At 45.3% G+C, this 18,952-nt stretch overlaps 1 protein-coding gene across 2 annotated transcripts in view; it reads left to right on the top strand.

Annotated features, from left to right (window-relative positions):
- VAV2 (vav guanine nucleotide exchange factor 2) overlaps positions 1-18,952 on the top strand; it is a 304,625-nt gene that overhangs the window by 176,439 nt on the left and 109,234 nt on the right. For both annotated transcript variants that reach the window (XM_044992733.1, XM_044992732.1), the window contains exon 3: positions 10,728-10,786. In XM_044992733.1, the coding sequence (XP_044848668.1) occupies positions 10,728-10,786 (59 nt within the window). The remainder of the gene's footprint in view (positions 1-10,727; positions 10,787-18,952) is intronic.

Here is an 18,952-nt window from a genome sequence, read left to right as displayed (position 1 = left end):
GTCGCATCCGAAGTGGGTATTCACCCACAATAGCTCATGCTCCAAAACGTCTGTTAACCCTAATGAGCGTTTCTGACTTTTATTTTGCCAATAAATTTTAAACATTTTTGTTCCAGGTTGACCCAATTCCATTTTTTTGGAGGGGTGGGGGGACCAGCACTCAAACTGTATATTCAGTTATTTGACCAGCTCTAATTTCATTTTCAAAGTATATCTGGGTGAGGATCTTAGCTGTGACTTAGACTGAAGGAGTTGGACTGTAAGTTGTTTGGGGCAGGGACTGTAATTTTGTTCGATATTTGTACAGTGCCTAGCACAATTGGGTCCATGACTGGGGCTCCCTATACTGCTGTAATAACAGTGATGAGGATGATCTGGTGTTTGCCCGAATGAAACCTTTAAATGCTCTCACTATGGGTGAGGAGTCAAAGTTATTAAGTCAAGCAAATGCCAGCAATAGTAGCAAAAAAGGATGCTTTGTCTAATAAACTAAGTTGCTAATTTTAGCTGTGTGTTTGGAGGGACTGTCCGTAACAGACTCTAAAGAGAGATGGCCTTGTGAGCTATTGGGATAATGCCCTCCATTGTGCCTTTGATTTGTCAAAATATCAGGTTCTGAAAGTACTCTGTTCAGATGTGCTGGGACAGGAAGATGTCCAAGGTACAGGGAAAGTTCCTTGTTTCACTCTGGTATAATTTTTCTGTGCTGATCTCCAGTTGGCCAAGTTTCTCCTGGCTGAAAACATTACTAAGTTTTGACACTCGCCAAGTTCTGCTCTCGATTTGCTGAATAATTCAGGTTCTCTCTTCACCATGTAACAGTTAACTGTTAAATGCAAAACTACGGCTCTTATGCTTCAGTTTTGTTGCCTCTTATGCTTCAGTTCCAAGCCATGTGTAGCAGGAGTTGAAGACCAAAGGTCCCTCTTGCAGGCTTCATGCTGGAATTAATAGTAATTATCGGTTAGAGAAATGGCAGAATGACACAGGCTGCAAACGTATGAATGAGGAGGTAGGGACTTCTGGGATGAAATCCTGGCTCCACTAAGATCAAGGGGACCAGGGAGAGTAAGATTCCACCCAGGAAGTCTTGCACTTTTTCTCACGCCTGTACAACAAAAACAGGTCAGAGATGGGTCTCCTCACTTACAAACTTGCCCTTAATTTGTCATCGCTAGGTTATTTCATGTAAGATGTGATTTCCATTACTCACACCGTCCACCCCTTCCCAGCAATATTGTTTCAACTTTCCAGTGCCTCAATAAAGCAATTTTTTTTTGCCATTGCAATAATGATCACAATTCACGTAGTGCACCTGTTAAGTCATATACACCACGTATTAGGCATTCTCTGGGAGATTTGCAGTGGTGGTGTAGCCGTGTTGGTCCCAGGGAATGAGCGAGACAAGGTGGGAGGGAATCTTTTGTTGGACCAACATCCATCCATTGGTGAAAGGAGACAAGCTTTTGACCTCCAGAGAGCTCTTTTTCTGGCCTTCTGTGGGGGAAGCAGGTATTACGTGGCCTGCAGTTCGCTGTATTAATTGTTGGGCTTTGCTTTATTTCTTTACACATGATCTTCTCCCCAGGGGAGTGTGACGATAAGCATTTGCCAACCATATGGCTGATGCCTACAGCTGGATTGAAATGATGCCGGCAAGCAGCAGTTTCTGGTCTCTGTCGTTTGCTGGTGTTCAGGATTGTCTGTAAACTCAGAGTGCGCTAACATTGCCTATGCCTTGATTCATAACACTTCCTGGCATCCCGATGGTTGTCACCGGCTCAGTGTCACTCGATTTGGATGGCAGAACTTCATGGACTAGCCATTAAGGGACATTCTTTCCTCCAAGTTGCTACGCTGACCCAATGCCCCAGCTTGGTGTTTGAGGCCATTGAGCGAATAGAGGGGACCATAGTCCAGATGATTAGGGTTGCCAACCTTCCAGGATTAGCCTGGAGTCTCCAGGAATTAAAGATTAATCTTTAATTAAAGATTAATGTCCTGTGATGAAATCTCCAGGAATACATCAACCAAAATTGGCAACCCTGCACATGATACATAAAGCAGAGGCCCAGAACATGGTGTGGTCGTTAAAGGTTCCATGGCACTTTTCATGTTAACCTGAATGTCCTGGTAAAATTCCAATGTGAGTAGTTCTATTCTGCCTCCCAATGCTGCTTTTCCCCATTGCACATTCTTCCTCTTTCCTTGTTTGCAAGTATTAAAGTGAAATGTGACCAAATTTCACTCCTCAGAGATCTGACTTTGCATCATGGCGTCACATAAACACCACTCCAGAACAAAACCAAAGTAGGACTTTCAGTTACTACTGACTGCATGGGGAGCACAGGTAGAGGCCAAGGATGAATGCTTTTGGAAATCCCTCCTTCTGCAAAGCAGCCAGCAAGGTAGCACTAACGTACCAGGGACGTGCCTTCCAAATGCCCGACGATGACTTTGGAAAACTCTCAAAAGAGATGATTCCCAGAGAAACCATCCCCAGATTTACAAGGAATCCCATACGTGCTGGGAGCAGAGTTAATGCTGTGCAGTTACCCATGCAGTGCAGAAATAATCAATAAAGCTCATGACTATATACCTCACCACTGGGTCTTGACGCTTTGCTTTAAGGTGTAACCAGGAGCATGTTGTTCACGATCCTAAGGGACAGCAATAAACGTTCTGCCGTAGCGCATTAGGGCCATGCTGAGCCCAGAGGGCAGCTCTTAGCAGCAGGAGTGAGCGTTCAGTAGTTTTCTTCTGTCTGCAGCAGTAGGTCACTTGGGGTGTGTGACTGTCTAGCATCATTCACAACAACCTCTCACACGAGTCAGGCACCATAAACACCCTAGTGGGGTGGAGATGAGGGGACGTGGCATAGCAGCCTATCCATCTCTGCTCTTGTTTTCAAACTCTCGAGCTCCACGCCAGGCTTTGGTGCAAACCACAGCCTGCGCTGGGTTACTGTGAAGCCTCTCTGAGTTGGCGGTTTTCCACGTAGAACATGCCAAGGGAAACAAACATCCCTTGTGGGAGCTCTGCCCAGTTTACACGGTTATTTTTAATTGCATGATTGGTGGTGGTGGTGGTGGTTTTATCGTTGACAGTAACTCCGAGAGGCCCCCATGAAGGCTTCCCTGCTGCAGAAGTGGAGTAGGGTTGACAGGGAGATGGACTATGTGCCATCTCCACTACGAGTTCCTAAGTTCTCTGTACAATTCTGTGTATGAAAAACACACTGTTTTTTCTTATTACTATTATTCCCTATGAACGTTGGTCAGGGACAGGGTGGGACGGGACACATTAAGAACATGTTCTTTCAGCTTGATTCTGGACTTCTAGGACACTCGGGGAGGACAAAGAAGCCTTACATTGAAAGGCGAGGCACCCCTTGCAGAGGGATGGTATTGATCTGCCGTGGGGTCTCTGCACCAGCTCTGTTCCCAGCCTTCAGCCCAGGGTGTGTGTCAGGAGCATGGCCGGAGCAGTCTGTCCTGCGGCTCCTGTGATGGGTGGCCTCCCTTCAAGATGCCACCTGATGTACTGAGTTACCACTGAGCCCACCTGTTCTGCCAGCCTGGGCCCCCTTTGCCCTGTCTTCTGAGCCAGACTCTTAAGCCTCCTCTAGCGCACACACAGGCAGGACCACACCCAGCTGCAGAATGACACAGACACTGAAATCAGCTCTGGGAAGACTCAGCTTAAGGGACTTGCCCCAGCACTCAAGTGCCCACCTCCCTTGGAGTGCAGACCCAAAGGGATATTGTCTTGCACTATATAGAAAAATCTGCACAGCGCAAGCTCATAAAAATTCGCCCTCACCCTCACTGCAAAGAGAGAGATGCACAACTTCTTGCTCCCCCCCCCACCCACCTCCCCCCAGTTAGAAATGGCACAAACTGGGTTTAACAATAAACAAAACAAATTTATTAACTATAAAAGGCAGATTTGAAGTGAATATAAGGGATAGCAAACAGAACAAAGCTTGTATCCGACGAAGTGGGTATTCACCCACGAAAGCTCATGCTCCAATACGTCTGTTAGTCTATAAGGTGCCACAGGACTCTTTGCTGCTTTTACAGATCCAGACTAACACGGCGACTCCTCTGATACAGAACAAAGCAAATTACTGAGCAAATAAAATAAAACACACAGACTAAACTTAATACACTAAAGGAATTGGCTACAAATAGTAATTTCTCACCTTAAATGTTATTTCAGGCAGATTGCAAAGATTCTTGAAAGCCAACTGCACTGGCCTGCAGCTTGAAACTTCAGGTATTATTACTCACAGGCTAAACACCCTCCCAATCTGGGCTCAACTGTTCTCCCCCAAGTTCAGGTCTTGCTTCCGGGTGTTTTTCAGTGTCTCTTTGGGCAGGGAGGCAGAATATTGATAGGCCATTGGGCCTGTCTGACTTTTTCATAGTTGTACCTGAAAGGCTAATTGTGGATATTCCCCAAAGTAGCACATTTGAAATACAGATACATGGTCAATATTCCTAACTTTAGATACAGAAATAATACATGCATATAAATTGGATAATCACATTCAGTAAATTATAACCTTTCCAGTGATACCTTACATGAGCCATCTTGCATAAAGTATATCTCGGTTATGCCATATTCATATCATAACAATATTTCTATGAAGAATATGGGGTGTAATGTCACAGCTCCTCTCTGCCCAACCCCAAGACTGGTCTAACTTGCAGGAGACTCCACGGCCCTAGAATGCTGGGGGCATTAAGATGGCCCATGTCCCACCCGATTAACTGAGAATCCAGCTTGTATCGTTGCCTGGATGATCTGAGGGATCTGGAGCATGCAGAAAGCAAAAATAAACAGGATTGCACAGTAAGGCCGTGATCCCACAATGAGCTACTGGTGCCCACATCGGGCACAGAGGCAGGCACCCGTCTGCATGTTCATTGCGGAATCCTTGCCTACAGTATGAAGTTAGCCTAAAGCGAGCCCCCTAAGCTGCATTTTCTCCATGATTGATTGAGCAAGAAGTCTCTCTTATGGGGTTGGCTGCATGTTGGGGCAAGCGGGAGGGAGACAATGAAAAGTAGCTTTTCCTCTTCATGTCAGCTCAAAAACAGGAAAGAATTGTAGCAGAAGCAGATGGAATGCCTCCGGCCTGGGCTTTTGTAGGTCAGATGATTGTTTTTCTGCTTGTTTGGTAAATTTAACTCCATTTAAGTATCTGTCTCTTCTTAATAATATGTTCTTTTTCCTGACCTCTTTACAAATCAGAAATGACAGTTACATTCAAGTGGCAGAACAACTGTGGGGACAAGTGCTCAAGGGTGAGGTTTGTAATGTCGAGTGAGAGTCTTGAAAATGTCTACTGGGCTGATTGAGAAGTCTCCTCTTTGGACAGAATGTTTGCACCTTTCGTGTGTGTGTGTGTGTGTGTGTGTGTGTGAGTGTGAGGTCTTCTGCTATAGCCTCAATTGCAGCAAGCCTTGGAGAGAGGGCTGAAGTTAATGAAATAACTTCTGTTAAATGGGGTTGAATACTCATGATGGCATTTAGTAAATTTTAGTAATTAAACACTTTGTTTTTAAACTTTGCAATACCTGTAGCTGGCATTCTGTAACACATCCATGGGCCCAGATTCAGCAAAGCCCTTGAAAAGGTGCTAAACTTAAATAACTTGCTTCAGTATATGCATGCATTGATTCCAGCGAGTTCCTAAGTGCTTTGCTGAATAGCAGAATTGCCAACTCTATGATTTTATAGTGGGTTTCATGATATTTGGTGTTTTTCTTAAAGTCCAAGCTCCTGGAGTTATATTATTACATGAGAATCTCCTCTTTAATTTAAAAAAAAAAGATTTAGATCTCATGGTTGCAAAGAAAATCTTGAAGATGGGAACGCTGAAGGCTCAAAACGTGAAAGTAAATGAAAAGATCCCACAATCTGTTATTTTTAAAAATCATGAATCTTGTGATTTTTTATTTTAAAGGCTTTGGTATGCTTTGGCCATACCAAATAGGGATGCTTTCCTGAATTCTGTCCAGGCAGAATAACCCATAGCATTTTAAAGACTAACCGATTTATTTGGGCATAAGCTTTCATGGGTAAAACCCCCACTTCTTCAGCTGCATGGAGTGAAAATGACAGATACAGGCATACATATACTGACACATGAAGAGAAGGGAGTTTACCTTACAAGTGGAGAGCCAGTGTTAACAAGGCCAATTCAGTCAGGGTGGATGTGGGTGTCACTTCCTCATCAGTTATTGGGAGTGGACCACGTCCACCCTGACTGAATTGGCTTGTTAACACTGGTTCTCCACTTGTAAGGTAACTCCCTTCTCTTCATGTGTCAGTATATGTATGCCTGTATCTGTCATTTTCACTCCATGCAGCTGAAGAAATGGGGGTTTTACCCATGAAAGCTTATGCCCAAATAAATCGGTTAGTCTTTAAGATGCCACCGGACTCCTCGTTCTTTTCATGGATACAGACTAACACGGCTACCCCTCTGATACCTGGCACCATAGCATTTTGATACTACATGGCAATACTGATTTTACTGAGTGATTTTTGTGCTTTCAAATGGATTTTATAGAGCTCTAAACTGTTGTGAGAAAAAATGAGAAAACCCCGCAGACTATGTTCAAGTGGAAAATACACCACAAGACACACAGCTTTGGCACTTGGCTAGAAGAGCTGTTCAACATGCTGTATGCAACTCGAATGTTTGCCTTTTACTTTGCTACATCAAACCCTATGGGTTTTCCCTTTGTTAAAGGGACACTGGCCTGATAACAAGCTATTTAAACACATAAGAGTATACTGCTTATTTTCACTGCAGCATGCTCGACATCCGACCGTCCAGATAGATGGATGTGCCCAGGACAGCTTACAGACTCTCCTGTGTGTGACTAGGCTCATTGAGATCAGTCAGGCCTGGTTCACATCACTCGTGTGTTTGCAAGGATTTTAATTTTAGATGCGACTCGGCGACTGAAGCTATCGCACAATAGAAGGAGAGTGGGTTGAGTAAGAATAATATCCGAGCCGTTGTTATGTATTTATGGCACATGCATACCTTGATGATTCATTTGAAAGGGGTTCAGCATGCTAGAGCGGAAGTCATTCCTTGTGTCGGGGGACAGCGTGAGCATTAATGACAACACTTTTGGGGAATCAAGGGGGTGGGGAGTGTGTGTGTGTGGGGGGGTCAAAGTTGTAAGACTGGGGTAAATTCTCTGCTGGTATACATGGGCATAACTCCCTTTGCAGTCAATGCAGTCACGCCCATGTACACTAGCAGAGAATTTGGCTCTCTGTCAGATACAAAAGCAAGGGGCGGGATTCATGTAGGGCCTTGAAGGCCAAAGACAAGACGATCAGCCCTTTACCGAAGTCGTTGACACCACCCTAGGGCTTATCTACGCCACCAAGTTTTGTTGACAAAACTTATGTCGACACCCAAAGGTCAACAAAACAAAATTCGCCAAAGGGTGTTCACACTTGCTCCCTCTGTCGACAGATCATGTCCACATTGGGGACACCATCATCGATAGAGTGAGACATACCCACAGTGCATTGATCCCACAGTGCAGTGTTGTGGGAAGGAAGAGCTGAGCGCTGCGCATCTTGGGATTATCTCCGAGTTCTCCACAGCCCCCTCAGCTGCTAGCAGCTCTGTGAGCTCCTCTGTGCTGAGGAATGGCAAAGCAGCACAGCGTCTGTCCCCCTCCGGCTGCAGGATGATTTGCTGCTCTTTGTTTGTTCCCCAAATGGAGCAGCACACAGATACTTCCCGGAGCTTTGAAAGGGGAGGGGCGCATGCCTGCAGGGCAGCAGAGATCAAACACTGAGCAGAGCAATCAGGGCAGGTATTGGGGGATACTGACCGAAGCCAGTTCTGTCGACAAAACAATCAGCAGTGTGTACACTGGCTCTTTGTCAACAATAAAGGGAGGGGAAAAGTCAAACCTCTCTCGTAGGGGTGGAAGATTTTTGTCGCCAAAACTGGGTGTTTTTTGCGACAAAAGTCCCATTGTGTGTACGGTCTTGCTGTTTGTCGCCAAAAGGCAGTTTTTGGTGACAAAACTTGCCAGTGCAGACAAGCCCTTAGAGAGCTGAAATGGAAAACTCTTTTCATAGCCATGTGCATCCCTCCCTTTTTTGGTGTTTACTTCCTCTCCCCACCTACCCTCCAGAGCAACTACACAGGATTGTTTCACCTTATCTATCGTCAGTTTCACTTTCTGCTGTGTCTACAGTAGTCCAGTGCTTTGGGGTTGGGTTTTCAACACTGCAGGGAATGTTGAAACGAAAAAGGGAAAAAAATTAAATGCAATCAAAAATTCCTCCAATTGAAATCCTTTCTTTTTTTAACCCCTTCCCACCCCCACCCCCCAAAATTCTGATCCTATTTTGTAAAATCCCTCAGCCACCAACCCACCTTCTCTCTGTAACTACACCTGCATTTTCAGCTTTGTGTAGACAGAAGATTCTTAAGATGAACGTAGGTAATTTTCAAAAAGGTGAAATGCAAGAAAGTTCAATTTAGGGGGAGAGAAAAAACAAACAAAGCAACCAACTAATCCAAAAGGGGAAACAAAAGAACAATTGAAATCCTCTGCCAAAAAAACGGGTGCTAAGAAAGAAGAAAGCCATTTATAGCACCCCAGATACTACCAAATGTTGTTGAATCCAGCTGTGTCCAGAATCTAGAGGGATTTGACCATATTGAGAGGTCAAAAGGTTTCATCTTGCTTTCTTAAGTGTCTCGTTGGCAGTGTCTCGGCTGATCTCTCTCTTTCCGGAGAGATCCTCGGAGTGCTGGCTACAGCCCTGTGGATACCTGTCTTGTATGCTTTATAAATGTCACCAGCCTAACCCCCCAATCTGCATCGTACTGTCACCAGCCTTCTGGCTAAGGAGGGCTGAAGAGGACTTTAGTTTTGACAGGGTCTGAATCATGATCCACCAGAGGAATTGGTAGTGAGCATAAGTGCTGGAACTAGGGCTGCTGTGGGGGCTGCTGCACCTCCTGGCTTGAAGTAGTAATAACCCAAATACATGATTTCTGCCTTCAGCATTCCCACTATAAAAATTGTTCCAGCACTAATGGTCGTGAGCATGGCCTGAGGCATTCCTGTCCCCTGCTAGCCTGGGCAGCAAGAATCCAAGAGCAGAGCCCATGTTTTCCTGCATGGTAATAAAGGTGAAGTGGCCAGATTTGAAAGAGAGCCCAATACAGTGGGCATCACAGTGGAAGCTGCTGGATGCTGAGATCTTCAGAAAATCTGGTCCTAATACTGAGTTACCAGTTCATGATGTCATAAGTCTAGTAAAGCTTTGCATTTACATGTCATCCTGCACGTAGGGTCTCAAAGCAATTTTATAAACACTTCCTAACACCTCTGTGAGGTAGGTAAGAACTCTTATCCCCATTTTACAGATGGGGAAATTGAATCCCAGGCAAGGTAGCACTTAGTGAAGATCAGCTATTCTGTGGCGGTGCCCGGAATAGAACCCAGGAGTCTTGACCACCACTCCCAGGCACTAACCACTTCTTTGGAAGTTCACTAGCTAAAGAGAATTTTGTGGTGCCAGGCAGTGGAGGAAACCGTGTTGGAAAAGGGGAGACCAAGGAAAGAAAATATTGCGATGAAATATAAAACAGGTTTTCATTTTTTTTTCTTTGCGGGGACTGGAAATTGATGGCTGCATGTGTGTAAAAGACGGACTTTTTTTTTCTTTTTTTAAAATGAAAAGTGTATTCAGTTTTTCTCATTCAAGGTTAAAATTGCAATGTGTTTTGTCAATTTACAAAAGTTATCAGAGCTATACCTGGTAGCAAAACAGGATGAATTTTTCACAGCATACACACAAAAATTCATGCTGGCTTTTTTCTTGTTGAAATATTAATGCTTCTTTATTTTTGGCCATTTATCAGATTCTGGGTCAGATCTATTATGAAAACAAGACAGTGAGCCAAGTTCACCCTGAAATAAGTGGACACAACTGCGTTGAAATGATAGGAGTTGAGCCCACTTCCCGCTAGCAGTGAAATTTGGCTCAATCTATTTATTTCATGTGCAAAAAGATCATAAATGATCCAATAGAAGACTGCATGGCTAGAATTCCTCAAGAGGTACCTGGTTATTGCATAAAACTATTAGAGCAGATCTAGAATGATTGTGCGTGAGCTCCAAGATGGGATTTCTTTGTATTACATTGTTACCTATTTGTTTCCTTTAAATTAGAAGGTTAACATTTTTGTGTGTTTCTATTCAGCAGCAAAAACAAAAGTTGTGTTAGCATTGACGGAATGTCATTTGAACACCATGATGGCTATGTGCTGTCACATCAATCTTTAAAGCCCTTGTGTGTTATCTGCTGGTTTGTTGGAATGTTCCAGTTTTACTTTGCCTCTTGATAGGGTTGTGATCTCAGTTTTAATAAAGTTTAGTGGGGCAGGGACCATCTTTCTGTTCTGTGTTTGTGCAGCGCCTAACACAATGGGTCCTGATCAATGACCGGGGCTGCTGGGAACTACCACAAAACTGATCATAAGGGCCTGTTTGTCAGGGGGGCCATGTACTCACATTTCAGGAGTAGTTAATGGAAGCAGCAGATGTTCAGCAGGTCTGAAAATCGATCCCCAAGTATCTTTCTCTCCATAGTTTTAGCTATAGCTTCCCTTTTCTATTGTAATCACACCAGGGTTTTTTTTGTTTTCTCCTTTCCAGGTGATATCAGCTGTATCCAGACTTTCCCACCACAGTATCGTTCAAACCAAAGGAATTAGGTAAGATTCTTTTAACATGATGCTTTAGATAAAATTGGCTTCCCCTCCACCCCCAGTGCTTAATCACATCGGAATCTACAAAGATAATAAGTTGGCAGTGTTCATGTGAAAGTTAGACACCAAACAGGCTGCTTTTGTGATGCTTATTAAAGTGAACTGCTGACTATAGTTTATATGTTTCCTCAGCAGTACAGACTCCTACCTGGATCGAACCAGGGATGTCTTACAAATGTACTTGGTAGTTACAGAATTTCTTCTGAGTTAGGTAAGATCAGATAATTGAAGTATTTCTCAGATCATTGACTGTACTTAAGTGCACTATATGCTTAGCAGACTCCTGGAGAAGTTTCTGTGGGGGAAGAACCAGGGGCAGGATATCTCTTAACTTCATCCAGACTTTTCTCGTCTAATGTTTGAGTCTGGTTGAGTCTCATGGAATATCCAACTGTGAATCAGGGTCTCTGGGAAAAAAACAAGCCACAGACTCCAGAGGAATTCTCACAAATATCTGTCCTCTTTGCACTCGTTAGCTGCTGGAGTTTTCAGTGATTCCATGGCTGTGGTTGCCTTCATGATCATCAGCTATTCTGCTCACTCTGGCCACATGCTGATAAAGGGGAATGCAACCTAGGATGACTTATACAAAACCGCAGGTCTCTGCTACCTTGAGCTAGGGGAACGGCCAGAGCAGCAATCTATGTGGCATTGTGCTCCTGTAATTATTAATTGTTGGCAAATTTCCCAGAGGAAATGTTAATCTGGAACGTCATCGCATAGCTCAGGGGTGGCCAACCTGAGCCGGATAAGGAACCAGATTTTACCAGTGTACATTGCCAAAGAGTCACAGTAATACGCCAGCAGCCCCCCATCCGCTCCACCACCCTGCTCCCAGCGCCTCCTGCCCACCGGCAGCCCTGCCGATCAGTGCCTCCCCCTCCCTCCCCGCACCTCCTGATCAGCTGTTTCGTGGCACGCAGGAGGCTCCGGAGGGGGAGGAGCGAGGGCACGGCAGGCTCAGGGGAGGGGGCGGGAAGGGGAGGAGTGGGGGCAGGGCCCGTGGCAGAGCCACTGCTCAATTTCCTGAGGAGTCACATAGTGTTTAATACAGAAAAACTGCTGGTGTGACTGTTAGCTAGGACATGAACAGGTATTAATGGAGGGGAACAGTTTCGGTTTACGGGCTATTTGGCACAGTAGTTGGGAGGGACCTTTTCCTAATTGCTTGAACAATAGGGAAGGCGTTTTATATCAACAGTGCAAATCCATCCTCCTCTTGTCGTCTTTATGGAATTCCTTGCAAAACGTTTTAAAATGATTGAGTTGCTTCTAATGCAGTTTTATTAGCCTGTGAGACAACATCAGAGCAGAGAGTGTGTAGGTAGTTTGCATGTGTGCACAGTCATTGCAGGCAGGGCTGGCTTTAGGGCGATTCACCCGATTCCCTTGAATCGGGCCCCGCACCCTAAGAGGGCCCCGCAACATCCCTAAGACCCTCCGCCGCTGTGCCATCGAAGGCACTGGCAGCCAATAGCACTTCCGCCGAAGTCCCGCCGCTGTCTTCGGCGGCAGCTCGATCGCTGCTGTGGAAGAAGGACCCGCCGCTGCCGTGCCGCCGAAGGCAGCTCTTTCGAATCGGGCCCCGCAGTGCCTAAAGCCGGCCCTGACTGCAGGGTGAGCACAGATAGAAGTGAGAGGGAGACGTTTCCTCCTCCTAAGCTTTATACAGTCCAGTGTATGTCCCCTCTCCCAGTAAATCTGCAACACTCCTGCATTTTCACCCCAACTGTCCTTAGGTTTTATGGTGACTTGCACCTCTGTTCTGTACGTTCCCAAAATAACCCCCACAGAGTGTTTGGTTTTTTTTAATACAAACTCTCTTGTGGCATCTGGTAGAATCCTGGGTTCCTGCAGGAAAACTGGGATCTTGGCCACGCAAGCCTAGTTCCGCTTCCTGGGAATAAACACCCTTCTGTCTTGTTGGATCTACAGCCATCCTGGGCCTGAAACAAAGCGTCCCCACAAGAGTGGCTGTCCCCCTTTCCTACCACTCCCTTCAAAGGCTGGCTGCTGTCATTGAAATGCTAATGACGGTTAAATAACTGGCCAGGAAAACCCTAGCAAATCAGGCTCCAGTCACTGAAATGTTCTGTGTATTCATACCTGCTACTGTATTTTCCACTCCATGCATCTGATGAAGTGGGTTCTAGCCCACGAAAGCCTGTGCCCAAATAAATGTTAGTCTCTAAGGTGCCACAAGGGCTCCTCGTTGTTTTTGCTGATACAGACTAACACGGTTACCGCTCTGAAATGAAGGGGATCATGTGGGCTAGAGGGAGCCAGTTGGCGATTTTGGTAGTTCACAACCTGCAGGGCTAATGTGGAGCCTGATTTCATTGGGTCAGTTGTCCTGGCTATGACTGAAAGAACAGGGAAAAGCTGTTTCCATTGTTTAAAAAGTCCAACCCGTTCTTTATGATCATTGTGGGAAGTTTGATGCTGACGTTTGACACGCTGATCCCCTTCGCTGTGATGGTCTGATTCCCCTAACCTTGGGGGAGCAGGATTCTGGCTTCCGCCTCAGCCTGCACCTGACAACTCTAGTACTGGGGGGACTGCCGTGAGGGGCTGAGCTTCAGGGCGAGGTGCTGTCGCTCTTGTTAGGCACAGCTGGTTGGAACTGGAAACGAAATAAAGCTGCCCTCCTGCAAACACCTTACGTGCCAAGCAATCACTGAGCACCACAGCAAGGCTCCATCAGGGTGGCAAAACACCACATCAGAGAGGGCAGTGCCGAAAGATCCCTGGCTACCCAGCTCTTCAGGGATCTGACTCTGAAAGGGGCTGCATTAGGGGCGCTGACTTTCGCCATGGGGCTGCAGCAGATTCATAGTGCAGGCTTGTTTTGGGGAGAATGCTTCCCTTCTGCACATCTGCCCATGGCAGGCTAGCTGCCAAAACGGTGCTTCAGTTTGCACATACAGGCTACTGCTGTTGCGTGAGTCATAGTCTAGAACTCCCAAGTTCACTTCCCAGCTCTGATCCTTTCTCTATGGCCTTGGGCCAGTCACTTCACCCCTTTGCTTTAGGCCTGGTCTACACACAGATTTTGTATCAGTCTAACTGTTGGTTAGGGGGAGGATTTTTGTTGTTTTTACTCATCTGGTTATACCAGTGCAGCCCCAAGTGTGGAGACAGTCATAGCGGCAGTCAGCAGATTCCCCTTCCTATACAAGAATAGGCATAAAGTGCCTTTATTGCTATAACTGTATCCACACTCTGGGGTTTGTACCACTGTAACCATGCCGATATAGTTAAAGGGATGCAAGTTTTGCGTGTAAGATGAGCTCTAAACAGCGAAACCGACAGCTTCCACAAGGTACAATGGGCAGTGTGGTGAGCGAAGGTTTGAAAAGTGCTGTGAGGATCAAAAGCCCCATCTGAGTTAGGCACTGTTTATTATTCAGAGTAGTCTTGAGTCCTGGAGAAGGCTATAGTGATTATTATTTTAAGGGAAAAAAGCATCAAAGCATTGTGGGAGCGGGCGGAGGGAAATCCACATGTATAGATTACACTGACCTTGCGAAAGGTAGGCCCTGGCTTGGTGTGTTGCTTACACCCTCTTGCGGTTCTTTCACTCTTTTCTGATCACTTTCCCAGGTCTGAAAGGTGCAGGAAGAGCAAGCTGGCCATACTGCTAAGCCTGCTGTAGACCAATAACATTCTGCAAGGCCTGAATCACGCTTCCACTGAAGTCAATTGGGAGACTCCCATTAAGTTTAACGGGGGGGCTGGTTGGAACTCCAAGTCCAGTAGACAGCCAGGATGCAAGAGGCCCGATGGCTTGTAGTCCATTGGTGTGATATTCCCCCCTACAGTATATCAATTCAATTTTCACATTTATTTTATTACAGGCTTTTAAAACTCCCATTAAACTCTCTTATCTGGAAATCTTTGGCATAGTAATTAAAGAAGCAAAGTGTTGATAACACTTTTATTGTTGTTGTTGCACTTTCTGACTCCGTGTTTTTCCTACGTGTTAACCCCACCTTCCCCTGTTCGTCAGCTGCCCGTACAGGAATACGTGGTGCTGATCGCTTTCTTCACCCTCAAAAAAAATCCCATGAAAGTTCTTCCTCTTCTCACCACCACCTCCCCTAGCTAGGGGGACCAGATGTCCCGGTTTTATAGGGACAGTCCCAATTTTGGGGTCTTTTTCTTATATAGGCTCCTATTACCCCTCCCCACCCCCGTCCCGATTTTTCACATTTGCTGTCTGGTCACCCTAACCCTAGCAATAAGAAAATACATACCTACCTTTTGTCCATTCCTGCATTTTTTTTTTAAGTAGATCACTTCTTGCACTGTCATCTTAAAAAGCCTTGACTATGGAAGCCAAGCGCAGATGAACTTTATATGAAAACTAGCAGCAGCGTTTGCTCTCTGAAATGACTGCAGACATCTGCCGTCTCGGAACCTGATCCCTGCTCCTTTTGATGCAGGTCTCCACAGATGGCAGCAACCCCCTCCTTGCCTTAGGGAGGTTGTTTATATGAATGTCTTAGGATCCCAGGGCCTGGGTTCTAGCCTGAATATCTACACTGCTGTTTTATGTCCATGCAGCCCAAGCTACATGTGCCCGAGTCACCGACCCAGGCCAGCTGCAGGTGTTTTGTTGCAGTGTAGGTGTTCTCTAAAGGTCTGACCCAAAGTCTGTTGAAATCAGTGGGAAAACTCCCATTGACATTTGGCTTTGGCTCAAGCCCTAAGCGCTTAGAAAACCAAACAAATATAGGCCACTTGTTCACACATTGTATATAGACTTCAGCACTGTTAAATGAAGGTATTTTCTCCCACAAAACATTTTTTGGCTCTAGGCTTTGGGATCATGCAGGAAAATCCATACTTAAAAAAAACAACTACTCCTCAAGCCTATTGTTTTTCTTAAATATGTTCCATGATCATGCAATCTCCCGCGAAGGACAGAAAGATAAAACAAAACTTGTATGTTACTCAGAATCTTTCTACCTAATAAAAATTTTCTAGCTGTGTGGGCCTTGCCAGAGAAACCCTGTTTCACAGAGTAATTCAGGTGTAGCTATGCAGTGATGACAGCGTGTTTCCTCCAAAGAACAAGCTACAAATAGCGAAAGCCTATTGTTAATGAAATGGTCTGTTTGCAGTATATCACTGCAGTTGGACTTAATATATGGCAGCTGTAGCTGCAGACAGTGCTGCATGTTTACTACTTGTGCTGTGTTATAATTTCAGTGGCAAATTTTTGACTTCGTTTGGTGCCGTGTAGCCCTGAGTGCATGTTGCATTGACTTACCTCCCGGCTGCTGCTCTGCTTCTGTTGATTGCTAAGATAAAAATGGGATTTATCTGTCGCACAAGGTGGTTTGTTCAACATAAGTTGTTATCCCTCCCACCTTCATCTCCCCGCTAATTAAAAAAGTCCCCCCCCCCCCGTGCACACACAGAATTACAGGACCCACTACCCGCTGTCTGTTGTGCTCTGGGTTGCTGTGGCTCAAGCCACGAAGGCCAGTTGGGTTTCAAACCGTGACACACCACAGTGACCATGTCCCTTGACTTTTTGAATACTGTTCCATGCATAATGAGTTTCTTGCTGCAAAGGGAGGTTTATTGCTCCCTTAAGAAGAGACTTTTTCTCTTCTGCCTTCTTTCTTTTTCTGCCTGTATCTCTGGTTCAAGGCCTTCAAAGGAAGAGGATGATGATGTGGTTAAGACATTAGACGGGCCTGGGTTCAATTGCTGCTCTGCCCCAGATTCCCTGCCCGATTCAGGTCACATCACTTAATTTCTCTGTGCCTCCTTTTCCCGTCTGTCCAATGGGGATGATGATACTTCCTTTGTCTTGTCTCTTAGAGTGTTATGCATATATGCAGCACCTAGCACAACTGGGTTCTGACCTCAGTCAGAGCCTCTAGGCGCTACAGAAATGGAATAGTATTTTTTTCCTATAGCACGTCTCACTGTAATAGCCAAGTGTAGTGTTGTTTTTTCACAGTGCAAAGTGGATACATTGTTGGGGATACAGAGACACAGGTGGTTCTGGTGTAATTTTTCATCCCTAGAGAGAAGGAATCTCTGTTTAACACTTTTCTCTCTGTTTCATACTGCTACCCATCACCATAGTACAGGGGTCGGCAACCTTTCAGAAGTGGTGTGCCGAATCTTAGTTATTCACTCTGATTTAAGGTTTCGTGTGCCAGTCATACATTCTAACGTTTTTAGAAGGTCTCTTTCTATAAGTCTATAATATAGAATTAAACTATTGTATGTAAAGTAAATAAGGTTTTTTAAATGTTTAAGAAGCTTCATTTAAAGTTAAATTAAAATGCAGAGCACTCCGGACCGGTAGCCAGGACCCGGGCAGTGTGAGTGCCACTGAAAATCAGCTCGCGTACCGCCTTTGGCACCTGTGCCATAGGTTGCCTACCCCTGCCATAGTATCTTAGTACCTTCTGAGTAAAATCAGTAGCTGTAGTGAAGTCCCTAGTGGACTTCCTGGAATCTCTGGTGCTGCCGCCACATAGTATCAATACACTCCTCAGTCAAGCACAGGTCTAGTCAGCTGACTGCTTTACTTTTCTCCAGTGGCTTTGTTAATGCCACCGCTGACATCAGACTTGAAGCAGGTGGGGAAATGATGGCGCATCAGCAGAAGAGCTGCCATTGAAGGAATGGACCGTAGTCTCGTTGATAGCCAGAGGACACAGGAGGGAATCCGGCAATCCCAATCCGTACCAAATTTGGTCCCTTCCCTGAGATTTAACAGGCTGTCCTGTGCCTCGCCCTTGCATTGCTATAGTTACATCTCCTTTCCTTCTAGAGAGGGCAGCTGTCACGAGAAGAGTATTCTCAAATGGATGAGTTTGAGAGCCCTTTGGGAGCCCAGCTATTCACAGATCCTGTGCTAATGTGAATTTCTAATAACTGGATTAATGGGGTATGGACGGTGTAAAAAATGGAACTATAAACAGGACGTACATTGCAAAAATCCCTCACTCTCAGTGTGCGGCTGAATTACTCTGGTTGAGACACTTTCAAAACCCCAGTGCTTTACAATACAGTGACTGTTCTTAAAGAGAAGTTTTGTGTAATTAAAACAGCTACCATGACTACAGTAATCAGTGAGCTGGGCAACATACCAAAGCCGATGAGACCCAAAGAAAAAACCCTTTGTCCTTGAAACGCTATGCTGCATGATGTACACAGGTATTGATAATTGCAGCATAAGAAAATAATTGGGACGGATCACCAAATTAATGTGAATGGTGCTTGTCATGGAGCACAGATGGGATCAGCAACAAATGCTCTAATACATGCTGTGATCACTGGTAATAAGAATTACGTGTGGTCTTCTGGGATCCCCACCCACAGAACCTCAATCCACATTTTCCTTGGCAAGGGAGATCATTTAATGGATTTCAGACCAATCTCCTAGCCATAAATTAAAGCCCATTGAGACTTTTGGCACTGATTTTATCTGGGCATTTTAGCCTACAGATGATGGTAACAATTCAGTGTTGTTCTATTGCATTGAATAGCTGACACAGCCCCAACTTGAAGTCATGTCTCCATTGTGCGAGGTGCTGTACAAACATACAGTGGAAGACAGTCCCTGTCCCAAAGACCTCACAGTCTAACTAAAGAAGAGTGAGATCAAAGAAGTATTATTGTCCCCATTTACGGATGGGGACACCCCAATTGGACAAGCAGTTGCCTGTCTTTAGGCTTGTGGGTAGTCCCATTAGCTGCAAAGTACTTAAAGTTAGGCATGTGCTTCAGTACCTTGCTGAATCGGGGCAGAGAGATTGTGATTTGCCACAGGGAGTCCATGGCAGAGCTGAGAACTGACCTCCATTCTCCTGAGTCCAGTCCTGTGGCTCCACCAAACGACCATCCTTGTTCCATGCACGCTGCAGCTGACTATGGCTCCCAAAGGCAGTTCACGCAAGCCTTGGGCTTTCAAAGGTGTGCTTGTGTACTGAAGTCCATGGCAGATCTCCTATTGATTTCAGTGAGCACAGAACTGGTCCTTTAGTCTGTGAGGGCATTTTTTTTCTTTCATTAAAGTGCTGGAATCCATCTTGCATACCCAAGCGGGGTGAGTGCAGCAAATTAGAACTTAGCTTAGGT

The sequence above is a fragment of the Mauremys mutica genome, chromosome 18, assembly GCF_020497125.1.
Source record: "Mauremys mutica isolate MM-2020 ecotype Southern chromosome 18, ASM2049712v1, whole genome shotgun sequence".
Lineage (NCBI taxonomy): Eukaryota > Metazoa > Chordata > Testudines > Geoemydidae > Mauremys > Mauremys mutica.
The sequence above is the reverse complement of the archived record's forward strand: the minus strand, read 5'-3'. Positions and strand labels throughout refer to the sequence as shown.